This window comes from Gossypium hirsutum, chromosome D13 (assembly GCF_007990345.1).
Source record: "Gossypium hirsutum isolate 1008001.06 chromosome D13, Gossypium_hirsutum_v2.1, whole genome shotgun sequence".
Lineage (NCBI taxonomy): Eukaryota > Viridiplantae > Streptophyta > Magnoliopsida > Malvales > Malvaceae > Gossypium > Gossypium hirsutum.
In genome coordinates, this window is record NC_053449.1 from 52,024,778 (window position 1) to 52,043,541 (window position 18,764).

At 32.6% G+C, this 18,764-nt stretch overlaps 1 protein-coding gene across 1 annotated transcript; it reads left to right on the plus strand.

Moving 5' to 3' along the window:
- The first annotated feature begins 521 nt into the window (after positions 1-521).
- LOC107919970 (proton pump-interactor 1) lies at positions 522-4,625 on the plus strand. The gene is made up of 8 exons (XM_016849423.2): positions 522-688; positions 1,246-1,642; positions 2,133-2,321; positions 2,432-2,611; positions 2,731-2,925; positions 3,286-3,384; positions 3,476-3,997; positions 4,087-4,625. The coding sequence occupies exons 2-8, from the start codon at positions 1,268-1,270 to the stop codon at positions 4,408-4,410; spliced, it is 1,884 nt and encodes a 627-aa protein (XP_016704912.2). The 5' UTR covers positions 522-688; positions 1,246-1,267; the 3' UTR covers positions 4,411-4,625.
- The last annotated feature ends 14,139 nt before the right edge of the window (positions 4,626-18,764 follow it).

The window sequence follows — 18,764 nt, forward strand, 5'->3', positions numbered from 1 at the left end:
AAAAATCATCTTAAAATTAATTTCTAACCATTATTAATTAAATAAAAAATAAGAAAAATTTGAAAAACCCAAGCATACCGGGTGGTAATACTAGTGTCACGGGACTAGACCGTGACACTAACACATTGATAAGTAAACATGATAATTTCCTCCCAATGTTTTACATTATAAATAAAAAAAATAGACGACATATCAAAAAGAATTATAAAATGAAATAACATATTTTACTATTTATTAAGTAAAAATTTAAAAAGAAAACTATCTATATTTCATATAATTTTGATAATTATTTCCAATTCTAGGCTTAGAAAAAAAGAAGATAAAAAAGGACATCTAAACTCCATAAACAGCAAAACTAACAAAAAAAAAAATCTTTAATCTAACGGTTTTTTTTACTGCTTGTAGAAACTGGAAAAAAAACAAACAAACCCAAACACAAATCTTTTACTATATTTTCTCACCTACTTTTTATTTTTTATTTTTATTATTTTTATTTCAGCTGCCGTTAATATTAATGTATTAGTATAATTTATAATGCTGAAGGTTCTATTTGCAGTTCATTCTCTCTTTGAAAATAAGCAGAAGAGAAAGGGACTAAGATCTGACCCCATCTCTCTTTCCTTCGCCAAAAACCCTTTTTCCTCTCAAAAGGGTCTCCTTATCCTCCCTTATTAATCTCCCCTAAAGGGTAATCATTTGATCTTCCTTTGATTTCTCATGGTTTTTTTTTATTTCTTTCTGGGTTTTTCTTCTTCTTTTTATCTGTTTGACTTTTCCTTTTCATCTTTCTGAAATTCCTGCTTCTTCTTAATTGTTTTCGTTATGTTTTTGCATGTTAGTTTTTCTGATAGATAAAGGCTTGATCTTTGTGTTATAACTTGCTTTTATTAATTGGGTATACTTTATTTCTTTTAATTTCTGATCTGGGTTTATCTTAATATTATTTTATTATAGTTTATCAGTTATGTATCTTTGTTGTTCAATTGAACTAATTTGGTCTTGGTTGTAAAGATCTAATGTAGAATAAAGAAAAAAATTTTGAATCATCTGTTATTTATCTAATATATTTCAACTTTTATTGGCAAAGCTTTTCCTCTTTTTTTCTTTTTTGTTTCTTAAGGTATCTGGTTTTACCAGTTTGTTAACCATATGTACATATAGATTGATCTTTTTTTTCATAAATGAAATAGTATATATGTTTTTGTTATACAATTTGATTTTTTACTCGTTCTGGGATTTTGTTAGGTTTTTCATTTTCTAGTGGTCGATGGGTGTTGAAGTTGTGGGATCAGAAATGGCTAAAGTCTCTGTTGACAAAGCAACTGAAGTTGAGAAATCACTTGTTCATGATAAGGAAAATGGGAAACTTGACAAGGATCCGGTTCATAGCGAGCCCATTAAATTCGGTTCCAATGTTGAGGAATCAAATAAGGGAGAAGAGAAAAATGCATCTGATGCCAACTTTCCGAGCGATGCAGTTGTTGAGTGGCCTGCGCCTAAGCAGATCCACTCTTTTTATTTTGTTAGGTATCGCCCTTATGATGATCCGAAGATAAAGGCCAAAATTGATCAGGCTGATAAGGAGGTGCAAAAGTGGAATAAAGCCAGGTTTCAGCTTACTGATGAAATTAAAGCGTACAAGGTGAATGGAATGCCATTAATTTCGTTTAATTGTGTAGCATTATTGTTGGTGTGAAACTAGATCAGTAAAATACGTGTGGATGCGATATCTGGTTCATTAACCCTTGTCGTAATTTTTAAGATATTTATTTGCCATATCCTGTTCTGCTTTCCACTGGTTCCTATAGATTAGGCGAAGTTCATGTCATGCCGGTTCTTTTAAACTTGGTTTTAGTGCAATTGAATGTTCTCATTTTAATATGATGGATCTAGAAGCGTTAGATCCTCGGATGCATTTATCGGGATTTTGGAAACTCAAGTCCTTGAGCATGTAATAACAAATTGCATGTATGGTAATGTTATTTACAAGCAGTGCGGAATAATATTTGGTATATTGTTTGTCATTTCTGTATTTGCCTCAAATTGTGCCGAATTGTGAAAGAAGTTTTAAAATCATTATGCTGCCAGTTGGCCCTATTGCCTTTTAAAGTAATTTCTTTATGCTAATGCAGTCGGATCGAGCAGAGTTGCTTTCTCAAGTGAAAGCCCTAAATATTGATTTTGAGCAATTTAAGACGATGTTAGGTGAGAAAAAGAAGGAACTGGAACCACTGCAGCAGGCTTTAGGCAAGCTTCGCAATAATAACAATGAGAGTGGTCGTGGTGCTATATGTTCGTCTGAGGAAGAGCTCAATGATTTTGTATGCTACTACTTCAAACTCTACCACATTGAGATTTATCTATTGTTTTTCCGCTGCAGTCAAGTCTTTGCTTCTCTTTTTGTCACTCACCAGAAATTGCTAAATTGCAGATCTATAGCTTGCAATATCGCATCCAGCATGAAAGCATCCCGTTGTCCGAGGAGAAACAACTTCTTAGAGAAATTAAACAACTAGAGGGGACCCGGGAAAAAGTTATTGCTAATGCTGCGATGAGAGCAAAGATTCAGGAATCACTTGGTCAGAAAGAAGCCATTCAAGATCAAGTTAAAGTAGGAAAAGATTTATTTTGCACCGTTTATATCTCTTGGCGGTTGCTTTTTCCCTTCTGTATATAAATATTGAATGTTAGTAAAACTACGCTAATGAACTTGCTATTATTTCATTGTAGCTTATGGGCGTTGATTTGGATGGCGTAAGGAAGGAACAAAATGCGATCTGGTCTAAGAAAAAGCAAATTAAAGAAAAAGTCAATGCCATAGAGAGTAAAATCGAATCTTTACAGGAGGAGCTGAATGCCGTAATCCAGAAGAAGAACAAAGCTTATGAAACCATGCAACAACTGTGGAAACAACGTGATGAGGCGGTATGTTGTTCTTTGCTTTAAATCGAATATATATTTTTTGGTGAGAATGAGATACTCTACCTTTTTATCTTCTTTCTTTTTGCATTTATATGCATATGACACTTGCCGAGACTGTGACACATTTATGCGTACCCTTTTGCATTGAGATGTTTTCTACTTTTCTTCTTGGCTTTGCCTATGAATGTTAAAAGTAACTTCTATCATTTTTTCTTTGTTTTCTCCAAAGCAGTTTTCGTCCTGATTGTGTGATGACATTATGAGTTCTTGTGTGATATGTATTTCTGGGTTTTCCATAATGAAAATTTTTAAACAGTTTCAGTTGAGGAGTCGTTTTAATTACTTTTATTTTTTTATTTTCAGAATGCTCACTTTTACCAGAGCCGTTCTCTTTTAAACAAAGCCAAAGAGCTAGCTGCAAAGAAAGATATAAAGGCTCTTGAGGAGCTTTCGACTGTCGAGGTTTGTTCAGACTACCAATTAATGTTACATCCCAGGTATCTCATGTGCTTTAGTATTTGACTGGTCTCCTATCTTTTTATATTGCATGTAGGTCGAGAAGTTTATGGCTCTGTGGAGTAGCAAGAAAGCTGTCAGGGACGATTATGAGAAAAGAATTCTGCCATCCCTGGACCAGCGGCAATTAAGTCGGGATGGTCGGATCAGGAATCCTGATGAGAAACCACTGGTTGTACAAGAGACACCAGTGCCTTCTGAAACTGTAACGATTCCAAAACCTAGCGTCCGACAACCAAAGGAAGAAGCCAAACCCTCTCCCGAACCAGATACTAAACCTCCAAAAAAGGTCCTGAAAGATGTTGAGAGCAAAGCAAAAGTTTCAAAATCGTCTCCCGAGAATGGTATTGTGGAAGAGAAAGAGGTCTCTGGATTGGGCATGTTGCAAAAGGACACTACTGCAGTCAAGGAAGTTGATGAAGCAAAACTGAAAGAAATGAAGAGAGAAGAGGAAATAGCAAAAGCCAAGCAAGCCATGGAAAGGAAAAAGAAGAAGGCTGAAGAAAAAGCAGCCAAAGCAGCTAAAAGAGCTGAAAAGGAAGCTGAAAAGAAGCTCAAGGAAATTATTTCCTCCATCTTGTTTTTCTTCTTGTTAATTAGTTCAAGGGTTGAAACGGATACTAATTTGATTTTTCTTTTTTCCTGCAGGAGCGTGAAAAGAAAGCAAAGAAGAAGGCAGCAGCAGCATCAGCAAGCGGTGCAAATGTTGAGGAACCAACCGAAGCTGTTGCAGAAGTTCCAGAACCAGAGAAAGATGTTAATGCTGAGGAACCTGTTCCTGCTCCCGTTCCGGTGAAGAATAAAGTTCAGAAGGAGAATACAGTAAGGTACAAGAATCGAAGTAGAGCACGGGAGTCACTTCCTAGACCCATCCTGAAACGTAAGAAGTCGACCAACTACTGGATATGGGCGGCTCCTGCCGCGGTTGTGGTGCTGATACTTATAGCTTTGGCTTACTATTATCTTGTTTGAAGAAGTTAACTGAGAGTTATAGACAAAGTTTATGGGTTGATAGTGGGAAAAGTTAGTTAATTTGGTTGGATGCATCCCATGAAGGGATGTACTAAAAGAACTCGTAATGTTGATGTTAGTGCAGTCTTAATGCTTAGTGAGGCCAAAACTATATGTACTTTTGGTTTTGTTGGTGCTACTTTTTTAAAATTTTGACTTCTGAGATGTTTCAGTTATTTGGATTTTGGGTGTTACTTTTTGAAGCTTTCATATACTTGGAATGATAAGAGGATTATATTTTTCATAGGATATGCATTGATACATAGAAGAAAATGAGAAGCTATACGAATATAAAATTTAAAATTGCTAATATTTAAAAAGATTTATTTATGAGTATTTAAAATGTGATAAAATTATTTCAATCTATTTTTTAATTAAAAATTTTAAATTTTATATCTCGATAGTATAAACAAAAACTGCAGAAAAAAATTTTAAAATTTACACTGCAGAGGTCACACGGTCATGTAACTCTCGAAATGGCCTCACACGCCCATGTGCCAGGCCGTGTGTCACACATGTCTGAGACACACACCCGTGTCTTAGGCCGTGTGGACAAGAAATAGGCCAAAATCAAGCCTTTTCTTTAACCCAATTTCAACAAGTACCAACACACCCGATTAACCTATGATCAAGGCACCAAAACATGCCAAAATATGCAGACCATTTCAATATACCGTAAGTCCATTCAACCAATATGTCATTTAGGCACCTCAATCACAACCAAGCATTCTTACTTACATTTGCATCAAACGATCATGTTTCATCCAAACAACCTTAACTAAATTCCATATAAACACATAACTTAATTGACCACATTTCAACCATGCCAACACATACCATTTTGACCATTTAACCCATGCATCAATTTGGAAATAAAAACACCAACCATCAAAAGCACACCAATTATATTACCATATTTACAAGCCAAACATAACAACTAGTTTATCAAATACAAGTCCACCTATACATGCCATTATAACCTTGATCAAGACATCAAAAACTACCAATATAATTACTGGATAGTGTGATAGATCTCCGACAAGCTTCCAACCCGACTGAGCTTCCGATAATCTGTAAAGTAAAGGAAAATAACTACGTAAGCAATGATTGCTTAGTAAACTCGTATGAATATTAAACATAACATTTCATCATATATATGAAATTTATATGACAAATGTAAAGCTTTACTAATGCCACAAGATTCATCAAACTATAAAACTATCAACTCACATATACTTTCTATTCATAACATAATAAGATATTATAAGTTGTACTACATAATCATCAATCTTTTCTTAAAATGATGAATCATTCCACTTACTTACTTTCCATTCCATTTACTTAGCATACGCTTAATTACATTATCAATTCATGAATTAGTATGATTATTCATGACATAGGTAAATTCACCTTTAGCATAAGTAATTTTCTCACATATAGGTAAGTCCTTTAATTCATCAATCTTTTTATCTTATCACATTACATTTCAATTGTGAACTTACCATTTCATTATCTTTTCTCACACGTTTCATTTGCATAACACAAGACATAAACATAAACATCAACCATAACCACAAGCTTAGTACAAGCCAAATCGTCATCATCAATACACAAGTTAGTACATTTATACAAAACTCTTTTGGGATCAAGTACATGATAAATCATTTTATAAGAAATTACATCTTTTCATTTGCATAGTACAAAGTATAAACACATAAATTAACCATATGTGTTCCTGTCATCCACAATCTCAACCGGAGAATTGAAACATTCAATTCAAGCTTAAATACATGACAATTCCATCAAAATCAATAAACAAATTACCTTACCGAGATTTACAGTCAGATGAATTCATCTATGTTTAGATAAATATTCAATAAATAACAAATATTACAAATTCATTAAACATATTACCTTATCGAGATTTTTCATTCGAAGAACGACTTACGGATAACAGTACATCGTCAAATCAACCGAAACACCCCAAACAGAAGCTCATAAGAGCTGGTCCAACCGAAACATGCCAAACAGAAGCTCATAAGAGCTGATCCAACTGAAACACGACAAACATAGAGTATAGAACGAGAGTTCGCAAAAAATACTGAACCTCAGTTTACTCGGGTAATGTACAGATATCTCCCTCTAATACTATCTCCACTCCAAACCCCTGTAACACACCAAATCACGATTGTACTCTATCCCGCGTTCAATCCAAACCGACCATCAAATTCAATATTATATATCAAATTTCCATTAATTATCAACAATTAAAAATAAATATATAAGTTGTACCATGTTAATCTACTTAAAAATTTATATTGATGTTAAATTCTAACTGTACGAACATACCTGGCCAAATCGCAGAAATGTCGAAGTATAGGGACTTTTTGGTAATTTTCCATTCTCGTCGATTTTCTACTTGATCTTGATCTAAATTAATAATTTCATTCAATTTATTAATTTAGATAGTAAAATAATTTATTTTATGCAATTTAGTCATTTTTGACATTTTTACAAAATTACCCCTAATATTTTACTTTTATTCAATTTAGTCCTTGAGCCTAAAACATGCAATTTAATCATTTTCATTGCAAATTCCTAATAGTCGAATATTGTTAGCTTTCATTTCAGCCTATTTTTGCAAAAATTTCACACCAAGTCCTTGTATTTTTACTATTTCAACAATTTAATCCCTAATCGACAAATTCATCAAAAATCACTTAATCAAAAATTATAAATAACAAATAATACTTCAAATTCATCCATTAACATCTAAAATCACAAAGATTCATCAATGACAACATTCAAAATCTTTAACAGCTGCAAAAACGAAAGTACAGGCTAGCTGAACCTAATTGTAACGATCTTAAAAACATAAAAATTATTAAAAACAAACCTTAAAATCTCCCCATGCATAGAGAATGGATTGACCAAATCTCCTTTCTCCAAAAATGGAGTTCTTCCCGTCAAAGAAGAAGAACACAAAACAAAATTATGTTTTGTTTTTCTTTTTCTTAATTAATACTTATTATTTAATTTATTAATATTAAAATATATCATATAAACCAACAAAAATAATCACCAACCGCCCACTCAACTATAAAATGGTATATTTACCATATTAGTCCATTAATTTACTTTTTCATATCTTTAGTTAGTAGAATTCAATTTTCACACTTTTTATGATTTAATCCTTTTTAATTAATTAACTATCGAAACATTAAAATTTCTTAACGAAACTTTAATACAACCTTAATAACACCCCGTAAATATTTACGGCTCAGTTTATGAAAACGAGGTCTCGATACCTCATTTTCTAAAACCACTTGACTTTAAGGTATTACCATTTGAACTTAATTAATCATTTATATAACATAAATTACCATATCAAAAACGTTTTTAAAGCCATATTTGACTCGTAAATATTAAATAATAATATTTACGAACTTACTTGTCCAATTTGTGGTCCCGAAACTACTATTTCTGACACTACTGAAAAATGAGCTGTTACATTTCTCGTAATGAATATTATGTTGGGAAAGATTATCTGAGTGGAGGTTTATTTGTGATTAAGACTGTTTAATGATAATAATAAAGTCACCACTTTTGCTTATATTATTGAATCCTTTGATATGTGACATGCTAGATTAGGTTGTATGGATATTCATTCTCTAAAAAAGTTCATAAAAATGAATCTACTCCCAAATCTAGATGATAGTAGCTTTAATAAATACGAAATTTATGTTGAAGCGAAGCATGCTAGACCTTCCTTAAAAACTCTTACTGATAGGAAGATTGAACTTCTAGAGCTAGTTCACATTGATCTAGTAGACTTTAAAAACACAGAGAGTAAGAGTGGGAAACACTACTATATCACCTTTGTAGATGACCACTTTGGATATACAAAGGTTTATCTTCTAAGATTAATAGATTAAAATTATGAAACTTATTTATAAAGCATAAGTAGATAACCAGTTTGATAGGAGAATAAAACGTTTTGGATCCGATAGAGGTGGTGAATATGACACTAATTTCCTTAAAGAGGTCTGTAAAAAGACAACATTATACATGAGTTTTCTGATCCTTATTTCCCACAACAGAATGACATAGCTGAAAGGAAAAACAGAACTCTAAAAGAAACAATGAATGTTTTACTTCTAAGTTCTGGTTTACTTAATAATATGTGGGATGAGGTCGTATGTAACACCCCTCTTAGGGTTATAGAGTATTACATACATAACATTTAATCATCAAAATATCACATTAAATAACAAATAATCAAATTCAAATGTCATTCATAGCATAAATACGACTACAGACCTTAAATCAGGCTTACGGGCTTTAAAAATGATTTAGGAACGATTAAGGACTAATTTGAAACAAAATAGGAAAAAATGGAAAACTTTAAAATTTTTTAAAAACAAAAGACACATGCCCATGCCTACAACCCGTGTAACTCTTTGATTCCATGTGGAAAATCTTACACCTGAATTTAATGAGTCACATGGCTGTGTGAGTAGACAGTGTGTGGCACACAACTGTTTGACAGTTTGTGTCCTAGGCCGTGTGCACCTTAAAAACCTTAAAAAACTTAGACACTAAGCCACACCATTATCAGCTATAAAACCATGCTCAAACACATTGAATCTCATTCAAAAACATGTCAATTTCACCCAACTTATGTCTAACCAATATGCCATCATTTGACACCACTACTCATGTACCAAAATAAATCAAAACCAAGCTTATACTTTCATGTCACAAGCATATACCAAATGGTTTGCATTAAAGCTCAAAATCCATACATTTACTCATGTCAAAACTTATCGTTACTCTTTTCATTCAACCACGTTCATTTGTACCATAATTCAAACACCTTTGTAAAATTTATATCACGTGAACAATTAGCACAACAAGACCATAAACACACTAAGGTCTAAAACATGATCACATATAAGCTATTACAAAATATAAACATCATTTCATTAATCTAACCAATACCACATATAACACACAATCAAAATTTCACCTATTACATGACAAGTTCCACACTATATTTGGATTTCATACCAAACTATGATTTAGCACATTATTAACTAAAACATATATTCATCACACAAGTATAGAAAATACCACTTGTAAAGTACTTAAAACATATACAAGATACTCGTATTACATGCCATATATCCCAAAATTAAATGTTTTCAAAATCTACCAAAAAGAATCTAGATAGTGTGATATTTGTGTTGATCCAATCGCACGATTCTGCAAAATGTTATCTACAAGGAAACAGGAAAATGAAGTGAGTAAGCTTTAATAAGATTAGTAAGTTCATAGGTTAAAACGATAAAACTTACCTAATAAACATAAAAAATAATTTAATAACAATGTTAATAGACATTAGTCTTGCCAGCCACAATCAGTCAATGGTGAGTTATACAAATATACAACTTGCATAATTCACTAAATCATATGAATTCAATCAATATCAAGTTACGATATACTATCGGAAATCAAGAAAATATTTATACAAATATACAAGTTGCATAATCTGATCAATCAAATGAATTCAATCAATATAAGTTACTATATACTATCGAAAATCAAGCAAATATTTATACAAATATACAAGTTGCATAATTTGGTCAATCAAACGAATTCAATTAGTATAAGTTACGATATACTATCGAAAATCAAGAAAATATTTATACAATTCAATATGCAAGTCATTTAACCATTTTCAATCTTCCCAATGAACGATATAACAGATATGGAAATGTGATTATCCACTGAAACACACTAAAACGCTCTAACGAGCCTAACCAACCGAGAACATGCCTTGGCACCAAGTGCCTAGCTTGTAGGCTAACATCCCTCCAGAAACACACATGGGCACCAAGTATCAAGCCCGAAGGCTTTACATTCGCCCTCGGTAACACGCTAGAAACACTTTAAATATAACACGATAGTCTGTAACAAATGCTGGACTCCGGTATATTTAGTGGACAGGAATAAATCAGGAATCATCATCTCAACTCAATTTAGACCCGTATAACGTGTAATATAACCTGTTGGCATGCCAATTGTATCCTATCATATGTTCATTCGGGCTCGATATACAAAACCTCATAATATCTTATAATTCAATTACATTTCTCACATTGAATCATCTTTATAATTATTTCATTAAATATATATAAGCGTTCAAAAAATCATAATCCACAAGTCAATAAAATATTGCAAATTATACGAAATTAAACCATATGAACTTACCTAATATATACCAACGGTCGACTCGTAGGGACTATTTTGCAATTTTTTCTTTTTTTCGGTTATCCTCCGTACGAATCAAATCTTGATCTATAATAATTAAATTCAATCTTATCAAATTCAAATACATATCCACACTCATTTTTATGCATATGATCCTTAAGTTTTCATTATTTACACATTTTCCTTGAACTTTTACATTTATCACAACTTATCCCCTAAACACAAAACTCTCAATTTAACAAAATTTCTCAAATACCAAAGCTAGCCAAAATTATTCCTATACTAGGACAGTCCATAATTATTAAAAATTCAACAAAATTCCATGAAAATTTTAACATTTCTTCAAATTAGTCCTTTAATTAAAACTATAAAAATTACTTTACAAACTAGTCCTAATCAACAACCAATACTCCAAATCCATCATTTAACAGTTTTGAAAATAGAAAGACGAGTTAACTGGACCTAGTTGTAATGATATCAAAAACGTAAAAAATACTAAAAGTAGGCTAAAAAATTATACAATGCAAGAATGAAAAAAATGACCAAAGCTTCTTGTCTTAAAAAATGGTGTTTTGGTCACAAGCCATAAGAAAGATGAAAGAAAATGAAAGTGGTTTCTTTATTTTTATGTTTTATTACTTTTAAACTTTAATTAATAAAAATAACACTTATTTTTGGACAAAAACAAAACATTAACCGTACATGTTGTTTTATTATGGTTTAATTACCATATAAGTACACCTTTTTTCACTAATTAAGCCATTTAATCATTAGAAGTCAATAGCAATTAAGTTTTGCGTCTTTTACAAATTAGTCTTTTTTCTTTAATTAAATAATTAAATAATAAAAATTTCAAACTGAAACTTCACATATCTAAATAGTAACTCTGTAAATATTTAATAAAAATATTTATGAAATCAATTTATAGAAACGAGGTCCCGTTACCTTATTTTTCGAAACCACTTGACTTTCGAAACAACCATGTCCACCTAACTATTTATTGAATTAGCTAAAATTCTTCAAATCAAAATTCAATATAAAATTAAAATTAACTCATATAAGTTAAATATTAATTATTATTGATTTACTCGTTGAATTTGTGGTTCCAAAATCACTGTTTCCAACACCAGTGGAATACGGGCTATTACACCGGACTTTCTGCAAACCATATTCTTAATAAAGTGCCTTATAAAAAAACCGACTATACTCTATATGAATTGTGGAAAGGTTATGCCCCTAATTTGCAATACTTGAAAGTGTGAGGGTGCTTAGCAAAAGTAGACTTGCCTACTTTTAAAAAGAGCATTATCAGATCTAAAATTGTTGATGTTGTATTTGTTGGGTATGTTCTAAATAGTGTTGCATATAGATTCATGTTTTTGCATGATCATTCCATATATAAGTCTAGAGATTTCTTTTCTTTGAGAATGTGTTTCCTTTAAAGAAATCTAGCATAAGTACTGATATACAATTAGATGAGTATATTTCTTCCTCTAGTACACATAATAGAAACACTTATAATAATGATGTTGAACTTAGGAGTAAAAGACAAAGGACTGCCACTAGTTTCAGACCTAATTTTCTTCCTTCCTTTGTAATTGAGATTAGTGATTTAGACTTGATAAGTGATTCTATTTTTCTCATGCATTTTTTGAAGCCATAAAATCAATAGATGCTAGTTTTTGAAAAGATGCCATTAATAATGAGCTAGAGTCTATTATGTCTAATCACACTTGGGAACTAATAGACTTGCCTAGAGGTTTTACACCTGTTAGAAATAAATGGGTATTTAGAAAGAAACTTAGACTAGATACATCAATACAGAGGTATAAGGCAAAACTAGTTGTAAAGGGTTCATTCAGATACTAGGAGTAGATTATTTCGATACACTCTTCTGTGACAAAGATCTTAACCAGTCGTGTTTTGTTTGCTTTAGCTTCCATTCACAATTTGCTAGTTCATCAGATGAATGTGAAGACAACTTTCTTGAATGATGATTTCGACGAGGAGATCTATATGAAACAACCTCTAGGATTTGTAGCACCCGATACGGAAGATAAAGTTTGCAAACTCAAAAAATCTTTGTAGGGTCTCAAACGAGCTCCAAAACAATGGTATGAGAAATTTCATAAGACTATTCCTAGTTTTGGTTTTATTGTTAAAGGTGAAGATGCATGTGTGTATTCTAAAATGTTTGGTTCTAATTATGTCATCTACATAGTGTCATCATAAGTCTGTATGTGGATGACATGTTAATTTTCAGTATTAATATAAAAGCCATTAACGAAACCAAAAATTTCTTATCTACCAAGTTTGATATGATTGATTTGGGAGAGATAAATGTAATCTTAGGGGTTAAGGTTACTAAATCTGGAAAGGGATTTACTTTAAACGAATCTCACTATATAGAGAAAGTGTTAAAGAAGTTTAATAGCTTTGATGTAATCCTTGTGAAAATTCCTTTTGATTTTAGCATACAACTGATAAAGAATAAAAGAAATAGTGTTTCTCAATAAGAGTATGCTAAAATTATTGGAAGCATTATATTCCTGATGAACTACACTCGGCCTGATATTATTTATGCGACCAGTAGACTAAATAGATATACTCACAATCCTAACAATGAGCATTGGAATGCTTTAAAGTGTTTGCTTATATACTTTAAAGGTACTACAACTTAGAAGTTGGAATTTTTCGGATACCCTGCAGTCCTAGAGGGATATTGTGATGCAAATTAGGTAACTGATAATGATGAAGTTAGCTTTACAAATGGATATGTCTTTACTTTGGGTAGAACAACTATTTCTTGGAAGTCTACTAAACAGACGTGTATTAATCGCTCCATGATGAAATCAGAGTTTATAGCTCTAAACTTAGTTGGGCAAGAGGCTGAGTGGCTTAGGAATCTACTTGCAGAGATTCCTTTATGGGAAAAATTGACACCTCTCATATCTCCATTATGTGACTCATAATTGCAATTTTTTTTGCTAAGAGCCAAGCTTACAATGGCAAGAAGAGGCATACTCGATTAAAACATGAAACTGTGAGACATTTAATAAAAAATGGAGTACTTTCTTTAGAGTACGTGAAGTCTGAAAGGAACCTAGTTGATCCACTAACCAAAGGGTTAAGTAGGAAAACGATTCTTTATTAGTCGAGGGGGATAGGTCTTAAGCCCAGTGGTTGAAGAATTCATGGTGGATACCCAACTTAGATTTTTAAGTTCAATGTGGTCAAACGAAATCATGAAAAAACTCATAGTGTACATTTTACCTATCCTTATGGCAAACAATGTACATGCATAAGGTTGATTTATTACTCTTAATGAATTCATACCCCAAGGTTTGCGTGGTCCTATTAAGATGGACTTGATGAATTCACCGACATGTGAGGTTGAGTTTCTTAATCTTAATGAGTTCATATCCTAGAGTTTGGGTGGTCCTATTGAGACGGACTTGATGAATTCACCAAATTTAAAATTGAGAGGATAAGCTTAATAAATGCTATTAATGATTTCATAGTCCTGATTCGGGTAGTCTATATTGATATAGACTTGATGAAATCACCTATTTAAATGTGAAGAACTAGCCACATTCTTGAAAGACATTGGGCCATCTTTCTAGAGCACTTATCAACATCCCGAAGTGCAACACCCTTACCTGACCCGTTTGCCGAAACCTGGTATAGGTGTCATCAGTGAAACGGGTTAAGGTAAAAACTTAATACACATTAATTTCGACTCAAACAATTTATTTTTCCTATTTGCAAACTATACTTAATAAAGAGACAAAATTTCTAAATAATGTTCAGTGCCACTACTCCACCTTAAGGAACTTCAAAATTACAATATAATCACCTCTAAGGAAAAGTTCTTAAGGGTTCCCCCTTCCTAAGTGCATGACTCTACTCTAATGAATCCTCGACTCCACCCAATCTGGCTTGGTCCCTTCTTGAGTTCTTCTTCCTGCGAAACCTGCAATCATGGATCAAACCCGTTTTTAAGTTCGAATGAACTTAGTGGGTTTTAATGTTTTCCATGAATAGACCCCATCTTACAGGGGTTTGATTAAATTCCTTCTCTGCGGAATTTATCCTTTCTTTTACTTAAATTCCTTCTTCCATTTATTCCCAGTATAAATTTCTTCTTCGCATCATTATGCCCTATTAACGTAGCCTTACAACTTACCCTCTTAAATGTCCTCAGAGTGTCTCCAAATCTACGTAGTCTATAACAAACTCTTTATCTATCTTAATATCGTATGGCTTGCTTATATTTCTTTTGTTCGTAATTCTATTGGGGTCTCGCTCCGCTCCTGCAGACCAAATCATGTTTGATTAAATTAGCGGTTAGATTACTTCTTTGTAGTATGATTTATCCGTATTATCTTACCCTTTTTCATAACACACTCTTTTACTACAACTACTAGATCCTTCTGTACTTAGCGAACTATCGCTGAGGGGCTATCTGGATTCATGAATACTCTTCCATACTACGTCCCCACATAACTAGCCTCTTAGTTGACCTTTCCTTAATGGTTTCCCTTTTAAGAGGTATGGTCTTGAAAGACATATATGTTTTCTAGTGTATCCTTCTTTTTCAATAAGTTCTAATTAACCCTTCCTCATTAGGGACTAACTGGTATATATATGATACACCAGTAATTTATGCGGTTTCTCTAGACGCCCTCGACATCCCTTAATGGTGGAATCTTATCCATGATCCTTGGTTAAACCATTTCTCGTTCGCTTGGACATGAGGCACCACCGGTACATCAACTTCCACGACTGCTTCTTGATTATCATCCTTATGCCCCGCTGGGTTACACGACTACTGTTCTCGCAGTACTTTCTCATTTTCATTACGTTCCAATCCACTGCTAGATTCCTTCGTCTTGCGGCTCAACTGTTTCAAATCCATACTCTAGTTTCCTTCTAATATTTTTCCCTTATTTGTGGGTTGTCCCTTAATTTCTGCTCTGAATTTTCACCCATTTTTATCGTCTCAGCAGACTCTCCCCTTAAGCTGCCTTAGTCGATCCATAGTCTTTCACAGTATACCCCTCCCATGTTTAATGTCTTGGTGGACTCCATTAGTTGTCATAGTCTAACTATGGTCTTACCCCCATAATCCTCGTGTTTACTATCCTAACGGGCTACCCCGTGTTTAATGTCTCCACAGACTAGCCTATATTTAACGTCTCGTTAGACTATCCTGTATTTAACATCCCGTCGGATTATCTTGTATTTAACATCACATAGGACTATCTACGATGCCATAGTGTCTTTTAGGTATGGTCTTACTCATTTGGCCGTCAAATCATCTTTTGATGCCATAACATCTTTCAGCTATGGTCTTACATATTATGACACCGTGTTTACTATCTTGACGGACTATCTGGGTTGCCATACTCTAACTATGGTCTTACATCTTATATTCCCCGTGTTTACTGTCCTGGAGGACTTTCAAAGGATGTCATAGCGTCTTTCAGCTATGGTCATAGTCCTATTTACCATGATGCCATAACGTCTTCAGCCATGGTCTTACTCATTATATCATGATGCCATAATATCTTTCAACTATGGTCTTTCTCAATTTAGGCATGTAGCCTTCGATCGATTCTATGGTCTCGTGATGATCTTTCATATGTACCCTATTACATTCTTTCCATTCTTCCAGTTCACGATTCCTATACATTGATGCTCAAACACCACAGTGTTCCCTCTACAAGGCCCGGAGCTTTACTCATCACGGTTCGCACTCAGTAATACCGTATGACAGTATCTAACAGAATTACTCTCTTTTCCCATTCCTAACTTCGTCTAATCCCTTTGATGGGTACACATAAACCTATGAAAGCATGCATCAAACTTTGGCAGTTTTGGATAGGGGTAAGAAAAACTCGTTTTGACTTGAAAAAATCAAAAAAAAAATTTGAATATCGAGTTAAACATATCAAGTCATTCAAGTTAATTGAGTTATTCAAGTTAACTCGAATTTTTTTTTCAAATTTTGAGTTCCAATCGAGTTTAATTTTCGAATTCAAATAATTTAAATAAAATGAATACCAAACTATAATATTTTATATTTTTACCCCAAACCTCGAAACCTTTTCACTTTCCCCCTAAAACTTTTACTCATCTTCCATCTCACCCCCATCTACCCCAAACCCATTTCCCCCCCCCAAATTTTTTGAATATTTCCCCCCATTTACTTTTGCCCCAAAATTTTACTTTTTCAACCCTTAAAAATTTTTATTTTTCCCCTAAACTTTCAATTTTCACCCTTTACCCCCAAAGAAAAAATCATCCAAAAAAATCTCTAAACCCAAATAGTAATAATTTTATTTGTATCTACTATTTATATTATTAAATTAAATTTCACATTTTATACAATTTATATTATTAAATTGTTTAATCATATTAAATCTTTATAAATTTCTGTTAAAATTGAATTATTAATATGCCATAAAATATTCGTGTTAAAATTTTATATTGGTATCAATTTCACATTTGATCTTTAAGATAAAAAAAATCACATTTTTTATATTTAATATATTTTTTAATTTCAAAATATATAGTGACAAAAATCATAAGATAATTGAAGCAACTAAGCAAGCAAAAAAGCTAACTCGTATATAAAAAATTAATAAATAAATTATAAAGAGATGAAAGTTAATAACAATTTTGATTACGGTGGACAAATTTGATTACGATGGGTGATAGTGGTTACAAGGACCCAAAGTTATTTTTTAAAATTTAACTCAAACAAATATATTCGATTCGATTCAAATTCTATCTCACTCGACTCGATTCAAGAAAATTTTAAATCGAGTTAGGATGATAAAATATGATTTGTCAACTCGATTAACTCAAAATTTTTTCATTCAATTTGATTCAATCGAACGCTCACCCCTAGTTTTGGGTTTGAGTACAGAAACTTACCTATTGTTTCTTCACCTTGTCTTCTTAGTTTTTCCTTGAGCTAGGGATTCTATTCTCTTGGCAGCTAAACATGACAACCAAATCATGGGTTAAATATAATGTTTTCACTTTAAACCTTAATTTTCCAGAGACATGCAGAACCCGTAAAATGGTTCTGAAAACTCTTAATTTTGTTTTCTATGTCTTATGTATATTGAAGGGCTTAGAACCTTACCAGCTTACTGGTTTCTCTACTTTTCCGACTTAAATCTTCCGATCGTAACTTCATGCAGAGCTTTCTTTAACCATCACTTCCTTGAAGCAACCATGGAAGATGAAGAATAGGAGAAAATGAAACAGACTGAGAGGAATCCAGCTGTGGATTCATTTCTCAGCTATTTATAACTCTTCTTACACGGTCTCCAACCGCATATTAACCATTCATCCATAATCATTTTGTCTCCCACTAAGAGACCAGTTGGTTCTAATTCAACCAAACTAGACTTGGTTTTCAACCATATTTCATTTCGTTCTTAATTTATCCTGCTTTTTCAATAGGGATCGCTAGCTTTTGATCTTTTTCAATTAAATCCATAAAATTCCTAATTTCTAGGTTTAAAGCATTTTGGGTGTGACACGAAGTGTATTGGCTAAAACTTGTTGATCTATCATGGAACATCAATTGGATTTGAGATTGGTTGTGTGTCATGAGTTAACCTCTATTTTAATAAGTTCAAGATTCATTCACTTGTTAAAGAGAAGAATAACTCATTTCAACTTACTAGTTCAAATTCACAAGATATTAGTGCTTAAGCGGCTAATTTCAATGTTGCTCTTCTCACATTTTAACTTTTCTCATGTTTAAGAAATTTCCAATTCTTTTGTATTAGTTGAGGAATGTTGGTAATGTAAAAAACATTTTCAAAATATTTTTGGTTGAGGAAAATTCTCTGCTATTTTTAGAAATTAGCATTGCTATTTTACCATTTACCCCTTCAGAAAGCAGTATAAATAGCAGGTCATTTTCTCAATTTACACAAGACAAGCAAACAAAAGTTCTCTTTTCCCTCATTTATTTCTTTTAACAGTATTTTTGGTCAAATTTTCTAAATAAATTTTTG